A 16,816-nucleotide genomic window follows, 5' to 3' on the forward strand; every position below is an offset into this window, starting at 1 on the left:
TTACTGGATCCGGCAGGTGCTCAGCAAAAACGCTTCCGTTACTGATCATACGACCGTCTGCATCCGTGCTGAACGGATCCGGTTGTATTATCTGTAACATAGCCAAGACGGATCCGTCATGAACTCCATTGTAAGTCAATGGGGGACAGATCCTTTTTCTATTGTGGCGAGAAAACTGATCCGTCCCCATTGACTTGCATTGGGATAATGCCGGATCCGTCTTGCATCCGCATCCCAGGACAGAAAGCAAACTACAACATGTTGCGGTTTGCTCTCCGATATGGGAACGCAACTAAACGGAATGGGATGCATTCGGGTGACTCCGTTCTGTTCAGTTTTGTCCCCATTGACAATGAAGGGGGACAAAACTGAAGCGTTTTTCTTTCCGGTATTGAGCCCCTATGACGGATCTCAATACCGGAAAACGTAAACGCTAGGGTGAAAGTAGCCTAAGAAATTAAGATAATGACTGAAATCAACACTTAATTCTCACTCATGGTGGCAGCCATCTTGATCTACGCTGTCCAACGTCCGTTCAGTGCTGGACACCACTTAAGTCATGGCTTGTAACCAAGAATTCTTACCATCTACAACTTTTTCCTTCTCAGCCCCCCCCCACCACCCTCGAAGACCGTGTGAAGGATGGATACACGTGACCCCTCGTTTGAGTTTATATCCACCTATATACAGAAGGAATTGTCAGTAGCAAGTAAAACGCATCCAAACAGAACAGAATGGGGGTGAGCTTTACAGGGTGCGGACGGGCACGTCTAACGGTCGGGCCTCTGCACGCAGAATACTTTCGCCTTGTGATCCCCAGAGGCAGTTACCACGATGGAAGCGTCTCTGAAACAGAGGAGAGAACATAGAGAAGGATCAATGTCACTGTGCCATGTCGAGCCCTACAGAACTTGAAATGGGCAGTGACATCATCAGTCCAGCCTGGATAGCCCCACCCTTCAGTATGTGACATCACCAACCCTTTCCTGTTACTCACTAGTGATGTTGAAGGGTTAATATTCCGTTTTACTGCAGGCTGTAAAGCAAGCTTTTCTTGTCTGCACTGTAGCGTTTTGGCCACTAGATGTCGTCGCGGCCAATTAAATACTCACTTGTTAAGTGCAAAGTCCAGAATCTCGGCAGTGTGGCCGCAGTATTCGCTGATCATTTTTCCCGATCGAGAGTCCCACAGCCTGACGGCCCCGTCCAAGCTGCAAGTGTAGACCACAGGCGAGTTGTCCTCCCAGAGGAGCTGTACGATGCCGGACTACGGAACAGAGAGGGACGGACGTTACACCCATCGGTGGACGCACTCCACTTATAGTAGATTAGGGTCACATGACATGAAGGCGCGGAGCCCGGCAGCTTCCCTGTGCATATAGGAATCCTTGGGGGAAGACCTATATGTCAGAGATATGGGCCAAACACAACCTGAGCTGAGCCTAGCTAATGTACCGGATGACTCGGTTACATCACGTGACCTGTGATGTCAGCATGGGTAAAGAGCTCCGTTTTTTTGGGACACAGAGCTCCAAAGCTCCTTAAATAGACATAGATTTAAAATACAATCTTCAGCTGCCTGTTGCCGCCACTAGAGGGAGCTCCCAACATAGTGAAATAAGACTGAACTATCACAGAGAGCGCCCTCTAATGGCTGCTCCAATATATGCCCACAAAAGGAATTTGGAGCTCCGCAGCAGTAAAAGGGTGCTCTAACCCATATAGAGACGAAGGAACATACTCAGCCTGTACAGGGCGGCACAGGAAGGGTAGATGGAGATCACTCACTTCATGTTGACACCGGTGACGTAGAGTCTGTGTAGAAATGTCGTAAACGGCAAGAGTTCCATCCAGGTAACCGACCGCGGCCAGAGGGAGACTGCAAGGACACAATATGCTCGAAATATATCGGCCTTTTCATATATAGACAAACTAGATGATAAGTCCCTGATTGGTCATAGTCTGCCTGCTGGGACCTGCACAGATCATAAGACGGGTCCTGTGCCCCGCCGCATGAATGAGCCGTCATCTCAATTAGTCTTATGGTGATCCAGTGTGGGGTTACTCGTCCCTTTTTGGGATTTCAGAATATTTTGTGCCTGTTGATTATGAAAACTGCACTTCTAAGTTCAGTAAGAACACCCCTACAATATCTGCATACAGTGGTCTGTTCCACAGCACACAGGGCTTCTCTCCCCAACTGACTGCACCATAGTGGATCAGACCATTGCTTACTTCTAACAGAGGGGTGCTCTAAACACATCGTGAAACACAGCACCACAACCCTAAAGCCAATCTCTCTACAATCTATAAGACTATTGGCAGCAGTTTATTTTCCAGAAGCTGTTCAAAAGTGTGATTTGCCATGAGATACCATGTGGTCGCGGTCATGACATCTGTGTGCCGTAATGAGTCGTCACCATCTGCACTTACGCGCTGCAGAATCCCACGGACTCTACCGAATTGGTTTCCGTTTCACCATCTTCTCGCTTAGAGGCTTTGGAAACATTACTCTCTGTCCGGAAGACTCCGACAACCTAGGGAAGACACAGAGGCAGACGGGTGAGACATGCATCTCTGGGAATCCCAAGGCGGAGCCTAAAAGATCGGCTCATTAAGGGGGGGGGGGGGGGGGGGACCCTTTCAGAAACCTCCAGTGATCAACTCTGATCAATCAACTCCTTTGTAGCGGCCACTAGTGGGGGAAAGCGGCATGACATGAAAGCTAGTTAAATGGGTTATCTCAAGATCACATAACATGTTCCAAAAAGGTATCTACCATTATTTTAAAGTACTTTAGACTTTTTTACAAAAAATTAATAAATACCTTTTTCATTGTTTTGTTTCCTTGTCTGTAACCCCCTCAGCATTGTGTGTGGGCTCATGGAAGGGACACGGCCTATCTCTCCGACCTACACATGCATATACTTCTTTCACTCCCCCTTCTCCTCACCACCAACAGTTATTCTTCCATCTCTAGCAGCCATAAATATGGTCCGCAGTAAGCTTCCAGTCAACTCTCCTCTCCCTCTGGCAGCTATAATTATAGTCCCCAGTAAGCTCCCAGTCAGCTTTCCTCTTCCTCTGGCAGCCATAATAATAGTCCCCAGTAAGCTCTCAGTCAACTCTCCTCTCCCTCTGGCAGCCATAAAAATAGTCCCCAGTAAGCTCCCAGTCAACTCTCCTCTCCCTCTGGCAGCTATAATTATAGTCCCCAGTAAGCTCCCAGTCAGCTTTCCTCTTCCTCTGGCAGCCATAATAATAGTCCCCAGTAAGCTCTCAGTCAACTCTCCTCTCCCTCTGGCAGCTATAATTATAGTCCCCAGTAAGCTCCCAGTCAACTCTCCTCTCCCTCTGGCAGCTATAATTATAGTCCCCAGTAAGCTCCCAGTCAGCTTTCCTCTCCTTTGGCAGCCGCAATAGTCCCCAGTAAGCTCCCAGTCAACCCTCCTCTCCCTCTGGCAGCCATAAAAATAGTCCCCAGTAAGCTCCTAGTCAACTCTCCTCTCCATCTGGCACCTATAATTATAGTCCCCAGTAAGCTCCCAGTCAGCTTTCCTCTCCTTTGGCAGCCATAATAATAGTCCACAGTAAGCTTCCAGTCAACTCTTCTCTCCCTCTGGCAGCCATAATAATAGTGTCCAGTAAGTCTCCTTCCCCTCTCTAGCAGCTGTACGTATGGTTTCCAGTAAGCGCCCTTGCAAATATTTAGATAATAATGGTCCCATGAAGTCTGGAGCACGGAAAGGAAATACTACTTGCTTGCTCACAAGGCAATCCCCAGCAGCAGTGTTCTCAGCTATACTGCCACATTAATGAGGAGGCTGCTCCTTCCCTGACGAGTAGAGATTTTTATTGGCTGCCCTGCAGTGAACAGAGGATCATTATCCAGAGACCTGGCTGTGGGGAGAGTGACTGAGCATGTGTGACCACCACTGCAGTCCAGAAGATGGACATGCACATTGCTGTACACTTTTAACACCAGGTGACCCACACTCTGTAAGTAAATGAACACCAGGAGGGACGACATTAAGTAAAAGGACCAGCCGGGAATGACACACTATGTATGGGTTGTTTTTTATGCATGTATATGGCAAATATTTGTATTATCTGTAAGATGAATGATATTTAATGGCGAGACAACTTCTTTAAATGAATAGGAGGCGATGTAATTAATAAATGAGCAAAGCCCAGTCGGCCAAGGGCTGCTCTGCATATAGACATAAGCTGTCCCCATGAGACAACCCCTCTAAGACCCCATTCCCACCACCAAACTGCACCACACAATTGTGGAGATGTTGTCTGTAATGACTTCCGCTGTTCCATAAGACGCAGGAGACAGATACTTTATTACATAGTGTTATATGACAATGAGCTGGAAGACTCACCTTCCCGGTGGCCGTGTTCACCATTTTGGTGTCGCAGTCTACAGAACCGGTGAGGATCAGGCTGCCGTCAGCATTGGAGGACACACATGTTAAGGGTCCTGTATGAGCATCAGAACCTAGAGGGACAATGCAAATCAGCCATCGAGACAACAATCATCAAAAGACGCTGCAACTTCGGCGTGAACCAAATGTTCTTCCATAAGTGAAAAAAATACGTTGTGCACGACAATGAACAATGTGAACAAAACCATCACCAGGAGTTTCCTTTACATATCGCAATTCACAGAGTGTCCACTAGGAGTGCTGCAGGACAATGATATATCCCATTTACCTTTCAAGACATGCACAGTGCTCCCCTGCTTAAGGTCCCATATCCGCACGCTTCCATCTTCATAGCCAACTACTGCTGTCTTGCCTTCAGAAGGAAAAAATAAAATAAAATAAATGAACGAAGATTTTAATTTTTGGAAGGGAATCTAAATAGGAACTGATGAAGTGAGCTACAAGTCTATATAATATACAGATAAGGGACCTAACAACAGCAGATCATGAAAAACAGCCTATGTTATCTGTCATCATCTCAAGTCAAGCTCACCATCTGGTAAGAACTGTCCACAGGTAGCCGGGCAGTTGGGACCTTGAAACGTTTTACACTCTCCGCTGGGAATTTTCCACATCCAAGTATTGCCATCTGCTGTACCACAAAGTAACACATGGGCACAAGGATGCCACTCCAACCACTGCAAGGGAAGGGATTCAATGAAACAAGTTATTTACACAATTATTCTAATCTGCCTCCTATGTACAAGAATATAACTACTATAATACTGCCTCCTATGTACAAGAATATAACTACTATAATACTGCCTCCTATGTACAAGAATATAACTACTATAATACTGCTCCTATGTACAAGAATATAACTGCTATAATACTGCTCCAATGTACAAGAATATAACTACTATAATACTGCTCCTATGTACAAGAATATAACTACTATAATACTGCCCCTATGTATAAGAATATAACTACTATAATACTGCTCCTATGTACAAGAATATAACTACTATAATACTGCCTCCTATGTACAAGAATATAACTACTATATTACTGCTCCTATGTACAAGAATATAACTACTATAATACTGCCTCCTATGTACAAGAATATAACTACTATAATACTGCTCCTATGTACAATAATATAACTACCATAATACTGCCTCTATGTACAATAATATAACTACCATAATACTGCCTCCTATGTACAAGAATATAACTACTATAATACTGTTCCTATGTACAAGAATATAACTACTATAATACTGCCTCCTATGTATAAGAATATAACTACTATAACACTGCTCCTATGTACAAGAATATAACTACTATAATACTGCTCCTATGTACAAGAATATAACTACTATAATACTGCTCCTATGTACAAGAATATAACTACTATAATACTGCTCCTATGTACAATAATAAAACTACTATAATACTGCCTCCTATGTACAATAATAAAACTACTATAATACTGCCTCCTATGTACAAGAATATAACTACTATAATACTGCTCCTATGTACAAGAATATAACTGCTATAATACTGCTCCTATGTACAAGAATATAACTACTATAATACTGCTCCTATGTACAAGAATATAACTACTATAATACTGCTCCTATATACAAGAATATAATTACTATCATACTGCCTCCTATGTACAAGAATATAATTACTATAATACTGCCTCCTATGTACAAGAATATAACCACTATAATACTGCCTCCTATGTACAAGAATATAACTACTATAATACTGCTCCTATGTACAAGAATATAACCACTATAATACTGCTCCTATGTACAAGAATATAACTGCTATAATACTGCCTCCTATGTACAAGAATATAACTACTATAATACTGCTCCAATGTACAAGAATATAACTACTATAATACTGCTCCTATGTACAAGAATATAACTGCTATAATACTGCTCCAATGTACAAGAATATAACTACTATAATACTGCTTCTATGTACAGGAATATAACTACTATAATACTGCCTCCTATGTACAGGAATATAACTACTATAATACTGCCTCCTATGTACAAGAATATAACTACTATAATACTGCTCCTATGTACAAGAATATAACTACTATAATACTGCTCCTATCTACAAGAATATAACTACTATAATACTGCCCCTATGTACAAGAATATAACTACTATCATACTGCCTCCTATGTACAAGAATATAACTACTATAATACTGTCTCCTATGTGCAAGAATATAACTACTATAATACTGCTCCTATGTACAAGAATATTACTACTATAATACTGCCCCTATGTACAAGAATATAACTACTATAATACTGTCTCCTATGTGCAAGAATATAACTACTATAATACTGCTCCTATGTACAAGAATATAACTACTATCATACTGCCTCCTATGTACAAGAATATAACCACTATAATACTGCCTCCTATGTACAAGAATATAACCACTATAATACTGCCTCCTATGTACAAGAATATAACCACTATAATACTGCCCCTATGTACAAGAATATAACCACTATAATACTGCCCCTATGTACAAGAATATAACTACTATAATACTGCCTCCTATGTACAAGAATATAACTACTATAATACTGCTCCTATGTACAAGAATATAACTACTATAATACTGCTCCTATGTACAGGGATATAACTACTACAATACTGCTCCTATGGAGAAAAACCTCTTACTTCAAGGTCAGTCACTTCGAATGACCAGATCTCCTGTGTGTCCTCCACCTTCCACACCTTGATGAGACCGCTCATGTCTCCCGTAGCCACCATGGTAGAGTCATGACTGAATGCTGCGCAGGTGACCGAGTCCTTGTGACCTGGAAAATGTTGATGGATGCAGATCAGGAGGTTGCGGTGCTATACATCAGCATGAAGCAGCTGCACAGTAATGAATAAAATGCAAACTACGACCTCTGTAACTATACCACCTATGTCTCAGGACGATCCTAGCATCTGACAGGTTCAATGTTAACCACTTCAGCCCCGCTAGGTGAAACCCCCTTCATGACCAGAGCACTTTTTACACTTCGGCACTACACTACTTTCACCGTTTATCGCTCGGTCATGCAACTTACCACCCAAATGAATTTTACCTCCTTTTCTTCTCACTAATGGAGCTTTCATTTGGTGGTATTTCATTGCTGCTGACATTTTTACTTTTTTTGTTATTAATCAAAATGTAACGATTTTTTTGCAAAAAAAAAAGACATTTTTCACTTTCAGCTGTAAAATTTTGCAAAAAAAACGACATCCATATATAAATTTTTCGCCAAATTTATTGTTCTACATGTCTTTGATAAAAAAAAAAATGTTTGGGCAAAAAAAAATGGTTTGGGTAAAAGTTATAGCGTTTACACACTATGGTACAAAAATGTGAATTTCCGCTTTTTGAAACAGCTCTGACTTTCTGAGCACCTGTCATGTTTCCTGAGGTTCTACAATGCCCAAACAGTAGAAAACCCCCACAAATGACCCCATTTCGGAAAGTAGACACCCTAAGGTATTCGCTGATGGGCATAGTGAGTTCATAGAACTTTTTATTTTTTGTCACAAGTTAGCGGAAAATGATGATTTTTTTTTTTCTCTTTTTTCCTTACAAAGTCTCATATTCCACTAACTTGCGACAAAAAATAAAAAATTCTAGGAACTCGCCATGCCCCTTACGGAATACCTTGGGGTGTCTTCTTTCCAAAATGGGGTCACTTGTGGGGTAGTTATACTGCCCTGGCAATTTAGGGGCCCAAATGTGTAAGAAGTACCTTGCAATCAAAATGTGTAAAAAATGACCGGTGAAATCCAAAAGGTGCACTTTGGAATATGTGCCCCTTTGCCCACCTTGGCAGCAAAAAAGTGTCACACATCTGGTATCGCCGTACTCAGGAGAAGTTGGGGAATGTGTTTTGGGGTGTCATTTTACATATACCCATGCTGGGTGAGAAAAATATCTTGGTCAAATGCAAACTTTGTATAAAAAAATGGGAAAAGTTGTCTTTTGCCAAGATATTTCTCTCATCCAGCATGGGTATATGTAAAATGACACCCCAAAACACATTCCCCAACTTCTCCTGAGTACGGCGATACCAGATGTGTTACACTTTTTTGATGCCAAGGTGGGCAAAGGGGCACATATTCCAAAGTGCACCTTTCAGATTTTGCAGGCCATTTTTTACACATTTTGATTGCAAAGTACTTCTCACACATTTGGGCCCCTAAATTGCCAGGGCAGTATAACTACGCCACAAGTGACCCCATTTTGGAAAGAAGACACCCCAAGGTATTCCGTGAGGGGCATGGAGAGTTCCTAGAATTTTTTATTTTTTGTCACAAGTTAGCGGAAAATTATGATTTTTTTTTTCTCTTTTTTCCTTACAAAGTCTCATATTCCACTAACTTGCGACAAAAAATAAAAAATTCTAGGAACTCGCCATGCCCCTCACGGAATACCTTGGGGTGTCTTCTTTCCAAAATGGGGTCACTTGTGGCGTAGTTATACTGCCCTGGCAATTTAGGGGCCCAAATGTGTGAGAAGTACCTTGCAATCAAAATGTGTAAAAAATGGCCTGCAAAATCTGAAAGGTGCACTTTGGAATATGTGCCCCTTTGCCCACCTTGGCAGCAAAAAAGTGTCACACATCTGGTATCGCCGTACTCAGGAGAAGTTGGGGAATGTGTTTTGGGGTGCCATTTTACATATAACCATGCTGGGTGAGAGAAATATCTTGGCAAAAGACAACTTTTCCTATTTTTTTATACAAAGTTGGCATTTGACCAAGATATTTCTCTCACCCAGCATGGGTATATGTAAAATGACACCCCGAAACACATTCCCCAACTTCTCCTGAGTACGGCGATACCAGATGTGTGACACTTTTTTGCAGCCTAGATGCGCAAAGGTGCCCAAATTCCTTTTAGGAGGGCATTTTTAGACATTTGGATCCCAGACTTCTTCTCACGCTTTCGGGCCCCTAAAAAGCCAGGGCAGTATAAATACCCCACATGTGACCCCACTTTGGAAAGAAGACACCCCAAGGTATTCAATGAGGGGCCTGGCGAGTTCCTAGAAATTTTTTATTTTTTGCATAAGTTAGCGGAAATAGATTTTTTGGGTTTTTTTCTCACAAAGTCTCACTTTCCGCTAACTTAGGACAAAAATTTCAATCTTTCATGGACTCAATATGCCCCTCAGCGAATACCTTGGGGTGTCTTCTTTCCGAAATGGGGTATTTATACTGCCCTGGCTTTTTAGGGGCCCTAAAGCGTGAGAAGAAGTCTGGAATATAAATGTCTAAAAATGTTTACGCATTTGGATTCCGTGAGGGGTATGGTGAGTCCATGTGAGATTTTATTTTTTGACACAAGTTAGTAGAATATGAGACTTAGTAAGAAAAAACAAAAACAAAAACAAACAAAAAATTTCCGCTAACTTGTGCCCAAAAAAATGTCTGAATGGAGCCTTACAGGGGGGGGGGGGGGGGGGGGGTGATCAATGACAGGGGGGTGATCACCCATATAGACTCCTGGATCACCCCCCTGTCACTGATCACCCCCCCTGTAAGGCTCCATTCAGACATCCGCATGATTTTTTACGGATCCATGGATCCATGGATCGGATCCACAAAACACATGCGGACGTCTGAATGGAGCCTTACAGGGGGGTTATCAATGACAGGGGGTGATCAGGGTGATCACCCCCCTGTCACTGATCACCCCCCCTGTAAGGATCCATTCAGACATCCGCATGATTTTTTACGGATCCATGGATCGGATCCACAAAACACATGCGGACGTCTGAATGGAGCCTTACAGGGGGGTGATCAATGACAGGGGGTGATCAATGACAGGGGGTGATCAGGGAGTGTATATGGGTGATCACCCGCCTGTCATTGATCACCCCCCTGTAAGGCTCCATTTAGACGTCCCTATGCGTTTTGCGGATCCGATCCATGTATCCGTGGATCCGTAAAAATCATACGGACGTCTGAACGGAGCCTGACAGGGGGGTGATCAATGACAGGGCGGTGATCAATGACAGGGGGGTGATCAGGGAGTTTATATGGGGTGATCATGGGTGATCAGGGGTTTATAAGGGGTTAATAAGTGACGGGGGGGGGGGGTGTAGTGTAGTGTGGTGTTTGGTGCGACTGTACTGACCTACCTGAGTCCTCTGGTGGTCGATCCTAACAAAAGGGACCACCAGAGGACCAGGTAGGAGGTATATTAGACGATGTTATGAAAACAGCGTCTAATATACCTGTTAGGGGTTAAAAAATTCGGATCTCCAGCCTGCCAGCGAGCGATCGCCGCTGGCAGGCTGGAGATCCACTCGCTTACCTTCCGTTCCTGTGAGCGCGCGCGCCTGTGTGCGCGCGTTCACAGGAAATCTCGCGTCTCGCGAGATGACGCATATATGCGTGACTGTGCGCAGGGCTGCCACCTCCGGAACGCACATCTGCGTTAGTGATCAAAAAAAAAATTTTTTTTGTCACTGCGGTGGGGCGGGTGTGGGCGACCGATCAGGCCTGATCGGGCAAACACTGCGTTTTGGGTGGAGGGCGAACTAAAGTGACACTAGTACTATTATAGATCTGACCGTGATCAGTTTTGATCACTTCCAGATACTATAAAAGTACAAATGCTGATTAGCGATACGCTAATCAGCGAATAACGGACTGCGGTGCGGTGGGCTGGGCGCTAACTGATCGCTAACTACCTAACCAAGGGACCTAAACTATACCTAAAACCTAACGGTCCATAACAGTGAAAAAAAAAAGTGACAGTTTGCACTGATCACTTTTTTCTTTTCACTTGTGATTGACAGGGGTAATCAAAGGGTTAATTGGGGTTCAGGGGGGGTGATCAGGGGCTATAGTGTGGTGTTTGGTGTACTCACTGTGAAGCCTGCTCCTCTGCTGGATCCAACCGACGAAAAGAACCAGCAGAGGAGCAGGCAGCCATATAACAGATCATATTTACTAATATGATCTGCTATCTGGCACTTTGATTGGATTTTTTAAAAATCAGCAACCTGCCAGCCACGATCATTGGCTGGCAGGTTGCTGACGAAATACCTCTGTGCGAAATGCCGGCGCGAACTGCGCATGCGCGCGCGCATAGTCGCGTCATCTCGCGTCTCGCGAGATGACGCGTATATGCGTGACTGTGCGCAGCGCTGCCACCTCCGGAACGCACATGTGCGTTAGGCGGTCCGGAGGTGGTTAAAGGGGTTTTGCAATCGGCCATATTCATGGCATATTGACTGAACCTGATTAAAATGGTTTTCCAAGATTTTAATACTGAAGACCTATCGAGGATAGGTCATCGGTATCTGATTCAGACCCGGGGCCCATGCCAATCAGCTGTTTGAGAAGGCACTTCTGTGAGCGCCAGGCCTTCTCTCAGCTAACCAATCACAGCGCCATAGCGGCTGTACTTGGTATCGCGCTCAGCCCAATTCACTTCTATGGGGCTGAGCTGCTTCTAGTCCCCAGCTGTCAGACCACCGCCAATCGGATACTGGTGACCTGGTCTGAGGATAAGTCACTCGTATTAAAACCCCTTTAAATACTCAGCAATAGGGGTGCGCTAGGTATTGAGGTTCACTGTGCCTTGTGCCTCACATAGAATGAGAGAATCCATGTATGTTCTATATGATAGTTACCCGTGCACTCAAACAGCGTCTCTCCATCACTTATTCTCCATACACAGGCCTTATCGTCTTCTCCTCCGGTCACAGCGAGAGCGCTCTCCTTGGGGTCCAGACTGACGCAGAACACAGAAGCTGCCAAGAAACAGAGCAGTGACATGACAGACATATTCACAGGGGGGCACAAACTGCGCCGATCCACACAATCACTTAGTATGGAGCGGAGCAGGAGAACTGTAACATACATTGTACCCCTGCAGGAGAACTGTAACGTACATTGTATCCCTGCAGGAGAAGTGTAACGTACATTGTATCCCTGCAGGAGAAGTGTAACGTACATTGTATCCCTGCAGGAGAACTGTAACGTACATTGTAACCCTGCAGGAGAACTGTAACATACATTGTATCCCTGCAGGAGAACTGTAACGTACATTGTATCCCTGCAGGAGAACTGTAACATACATTGTATCCCTGCAGGAGAACTGTAACGTACATTGTATCCCTGCAGGAGAAGTGTAACGTACATTGTATCCCTGCAGGAGAAGTGTAACGTACATTGTATCCCTGCAGGAGAAGTGTAACGTACATTGTATCCCTGCAGGAGAACTGTAACGTACATTGTATCCCTGCAGGAGAAGTGTAACGTACATTGTATCCCTGCAGGAGAAGTGTAACGTACATTGTATCCCTGCAGGAGAAGTGTAACGTACATTGTATCCCTGCAGGAGAAGTGTAACGTACATTGTATCCCTGCAGGAGAAGTGTAACGTACATTGTATCCCTGCAGGAGAACTGTAACATACATTGTACCCCTGCAGGAGAACTGTAACATACATTGTATCCCTGCAGGAGAACTGTAACATACATTGTATCCCTGCCCGCGAACTGTAACATACATTGTAACCCTGCAGGAGAACTGTAACATACATTGTATCCCTGCAGGAGAACTGTAACATACATTGTATCCCTGCAGGAGAACTGTAACATACATTGTATCCCTGCAGGAGAACTGTAACATACATTGTATCCCTGCAGGAGAACTGTAACATACATTGTATCCCTGCAGGAGAACTGTAACATACATTGTATCCCTGCAGGAGAACTGTAACGTACATTGTATCCCTGCAGGAGAACTGTAACGTACATTGTATCCCTGCAGGAGAACTGTAACGTACATTGTATCCCTGCAGGAGAACTGTAACATACATTGTATCCCTGCAGGAGAACTGTAACGTACATTGTATCCCTGCAGGAGAAGTGTAACATACATTGTATCCCTGCAGGAGAACTGTAACGTACATTGTATCCCTGCAGGAGAACTGTAACAAGCTGATCTGGATTTCTGAGATACTGAACTCACAGAGGAAGCTGTACTTGTAGCAAACTGTCAGCTGTGAGATGCAGCCGATCATCTGGATGTAAAGAAAAGTGTTCCAACTCACAGACAGCAAGCAGAGATACTAAAAATGGTAAGAAATAATAATTCATGTAAAGTCATTGATGCAGTAGTCCAGTCCTGCACCTACCCGTGTGATTGGAGTAAGTCAGCTCGCTGTCATCATGGGGTTCGGCTCCTTCTTCCACCCCCTCGTCCTCCGTCTCCCATTCCTCGACTGCCATTTCTCCATCTTCTGGTTCATCTGCAAAATCCACGTCCTCCATGTCACTGGCCAGGTCATCTGCGGAGCAGAGGGGGACGTTAGCTTGAGTGACCCACCCCAGAGCCTGCCGCTCAAGGGTTGGGGGTCAGGGATGCATTTAGTGTAGAGAGGTAAGAGCACTGTAGCATTAAGGAGCCCCCGGTGGACACCTGCCGGAATGGCGGGCACAAGATTAAAGTTCTTCCTCAGTGATAACTAGAACGTAAAGTTACGCTTAACCCCTTCCTAACATGCGCCTAGTAAACGTGAGCCGCCATACTATCAGATACAAAAGATACAGCATTTGAAATTGGGAAGTGAATTTTTTTAAATAAACCTGTCTCCTTAACGGATCTTTCCTAGCGCTGTGAGATTCCCTTTACCCTGGTTTCACACCTAAGCGTTTCTCAAACGCGCGTTTCTATGCGCATTTTTGTCGCGCGTTTTTATGCGCGTTTTTTGTAATAGTGAACGCGCGTTTGACGCGCGTTTGGGTGATTGACAGCAGTGTTGTCCAAAGAGTCTATGGCCCAAACGCGCGTCAAACGCGCCAAAAAAAGCTCCTGTACTTGTTTGAGCGTCGGGCGTTTTACAGCGCGTTCAAACGCGCTGTAAAACGCGAAAATGTGAACCAGCCCCATAGGGAAGCATTGGTTTTCATGTGTTGCGCGTTTTACAGCGCGTAGGAACGCGCTGTAAAACGCTCAAGTGTGAACTTAGGGTTAAGATGCCCAGGAATGGTTAAAGGGGTTTCGCAGCCATACATCAGTATATGATCAGTGGTGGTCCGACCCCCGGCCAATCAGCTCTTTGAAGAGAAGTCAGCGACCGTACGAGTTCCACTCCCTCTTCAAGATCACACTCCGCAACGTCTCAGGCGTCTCAGCAGCGGCGCAGTGTAGTTACTCCATTCACTTGTATTTACACTGCGTAGCATCGCTGCCTCCTCTTCAAAGAGCTGATCGGTGGGGGGCGCCGGGAGTCGGACTCCCACTGATCAGATATTGACGGCCTGTTCTGAGGATAGTCATCAATATGTACCGATTGCACAACTCCTTTACTACCCTCTGCATATAAGCATAATTCACTGTCAGGCAGCAGAGGTCTTGAAAGTGATGAGGAAATGAAACTCAAAGAGGAAATTTATCGCACCCTGCGCTCTGAAACTTTTTGCTTCGCAACTTTTTGGGTTTAGTTGCGCAACAATTTTGCTACTTTTTGCATTTTTACAGCCATCCCTGCAGTGTAAATAATTGGACTGGATGAGCCCCTATTAAAGGGGGCGTCTCATGGGACTGGCAGGCGGAGGATCCACTCCCAGCACCTGTTGGGGACATGTAAGAAAACGTAGTAGTACATGGCGGTCATACAAATAGATGGGCAGGATTTGTGCTGCTCTCCTTTCTGGATTACACAGGGGATCGCAGGCAGCCGTTTCGGCCATGGTCCCAGTGGCGCCCCCTGATGATCCGCTCCTCATTGCTCTAAGCTGTGCAGGCCGATCAGCCAATATCCAGTGAAGGACGACCAGAGGGCGGCATCTTCATATGAGCCCCATGCCACCAATACACGAGGGGCTCTGCCCGCCCTCCTGAACACCTACCTGGGTCTGGTTCTGCTTCATTTAGCTCCAGAACCTCAATGATCTCTTCATCGTCATGAAAGTCCACTGCGGCTGCTGCAGCGCCTCCTTCTTCCGGCTCTGGACTGGCTGATCCAGAGCCTCCTCCGTCACCGGCTCCTTCCATCACTTTCTGAGCACTGGGACACAGGGCGGCACTTTCTGAAAATGAGAGCAAGAGGAATAGAATCACTAGACAGTGCAGACCGACACAGAGGAACTTAATAGCTGTCAATGTTCAGGGTGAGTTCACACACAACAGGTTTATTGCAGAATCTCTGCGTCTATTACATCGTCTATAACTCTTTATAAGATCTCTCATTGCCATCAGTGAATGGAAACATTCCTGCTCACGTCCACATGCTGACAACCTGTACAGCTTTTATACACAGGTCTGTTACAGTGTTATATAGTCTAACATAACAGACACTAATGTTTCTCCGGCCCTGAGAGTTTGCTACAATGTATCAGCCATTATTCGCCAAATACAACTGTAACAAACCCTCAGCAACGGGTGTCTAAGTTCTTTACATGTTTTCAGCCTCCAGATGTAAACAGGAATGCTTCCACCCAATGACAGCAAGCAGTGATCTTGGAAATGGCAAACACTTGCAAAATTGGAATGGACAGAAGGAGCCTGGTTACCTGATCCTAAACTGTGGGCATCACAGGCCTGAGCCCCCCGCTTCCCTCACCTATGCTCAAGAAGTCATCTGTGATGACCCACCGGGGACCCCCAACTAACCCCTCCCCCACACGCCCCGTGTCCTACTGCTGCCACCAGGGGGCTCCATGTTTATTCCAGGACCTCCGAGAGCACTTACAGTACAGACTAGCAGAGGAATGATGCGCCCATGGGATCCGCTCCGGCCTGACACACGTGGGCGCTCCTCCTTCCCAGCACACGGCGAAACCTAACCTGAACCGTCAGCTGGGACGAGGGCGGTACACACCGCAACCAATAGCATGACAGGTTGTCAGACGGTAACCAATCAGAAGCAGCTCCCCTCCCAGCAAATCAGAGTGACAACGCACTTCGCGCACGTAAACAAGGTGCAGAGCGCATGCTCGCCGCGGTGAATTTTGGGAGTTGTAGTTTTATATGCGTTCTTCTGGTTAGTGGAGTGTCCTAAGTAAAGGAAAGTAAGCAGGAAAGACAGTATAAGAGATCCCTCACAACAGTATCATCCACAGATCACCCACAACAGTGTCATCCACAGATCACCCACAACAGTGTCATCCACAGATCGCCCCATAACAGTGTCATCCACAGATTCCCCATAACAGTGTCATCCACAGATCCCCCATAACAGTGCGTCATCCACAGATCCCCCACAACAGTGTCATCCACATATCCCCCATAACAGTGTCATCCACAGATCCCCCACAACAGTGTCATCCACAGATCCCCCATAACAGTGTCATCCACAGATCCC

At 45.1% G+C, this 16,816-nt stretch overlaps 1 protein-coding gene across 1 annotated transcript; it reads right to left on the minus strand.

Annotated features, from left to right (window-relative positions):
• Nucleotides 1-331: 331 nt before the first annotated feature.
• LOC122944447 (angio associated migratory cell protein) lies at nt 332-16,343 on the minus strand. The gene is made up of 12 exons (XM_044302720.1): nt 16,205-16,343; nt 15,363-15,542; nt 13,646-13,798; nt 12,135-12,254; nt 7,154-7,293; nt 4,984-5,128; nt 4,720-4,803; nt 4,389-4,504; nt 2,434-2,537; nt 1,789-1,879; nt 1,113-1,267; nt 332-846 (listed from the first exon to the last, which is right to left on the minus strand). The coding sequence occupies exons 2-12, from the start codon at nt 15,505-15,507 to the stop codon at nt 771-773; spliced, it is 1,329 nt and encodes a 442-aa protein (XP_044158655.1). The 5' UTR covers nt 15,508-15,542; nt 16,205-16,343; the 3' UTR covers nt 332-770.
• Between the last annotated feature and the right edge of the window lie 473 nt (nt 16,344-16,816).

The sequence above is a fragment of the Bufo gargarizans genome, chromosome 8, assembly GCF_014858855.1.
Source record: "Bufo gargarizans isolate SCDJY-AF-19 chromosome 8, ASM1485885v1, whole genome shotgun sequence".
In the NCBI taxonomy this organism is placed as follows: domain Eukaryota; kingdom Metazoa; phylum Chordata; class Amphibia; order Anura; family Bufonidae; genus Bufo; species Bufo gargarizans.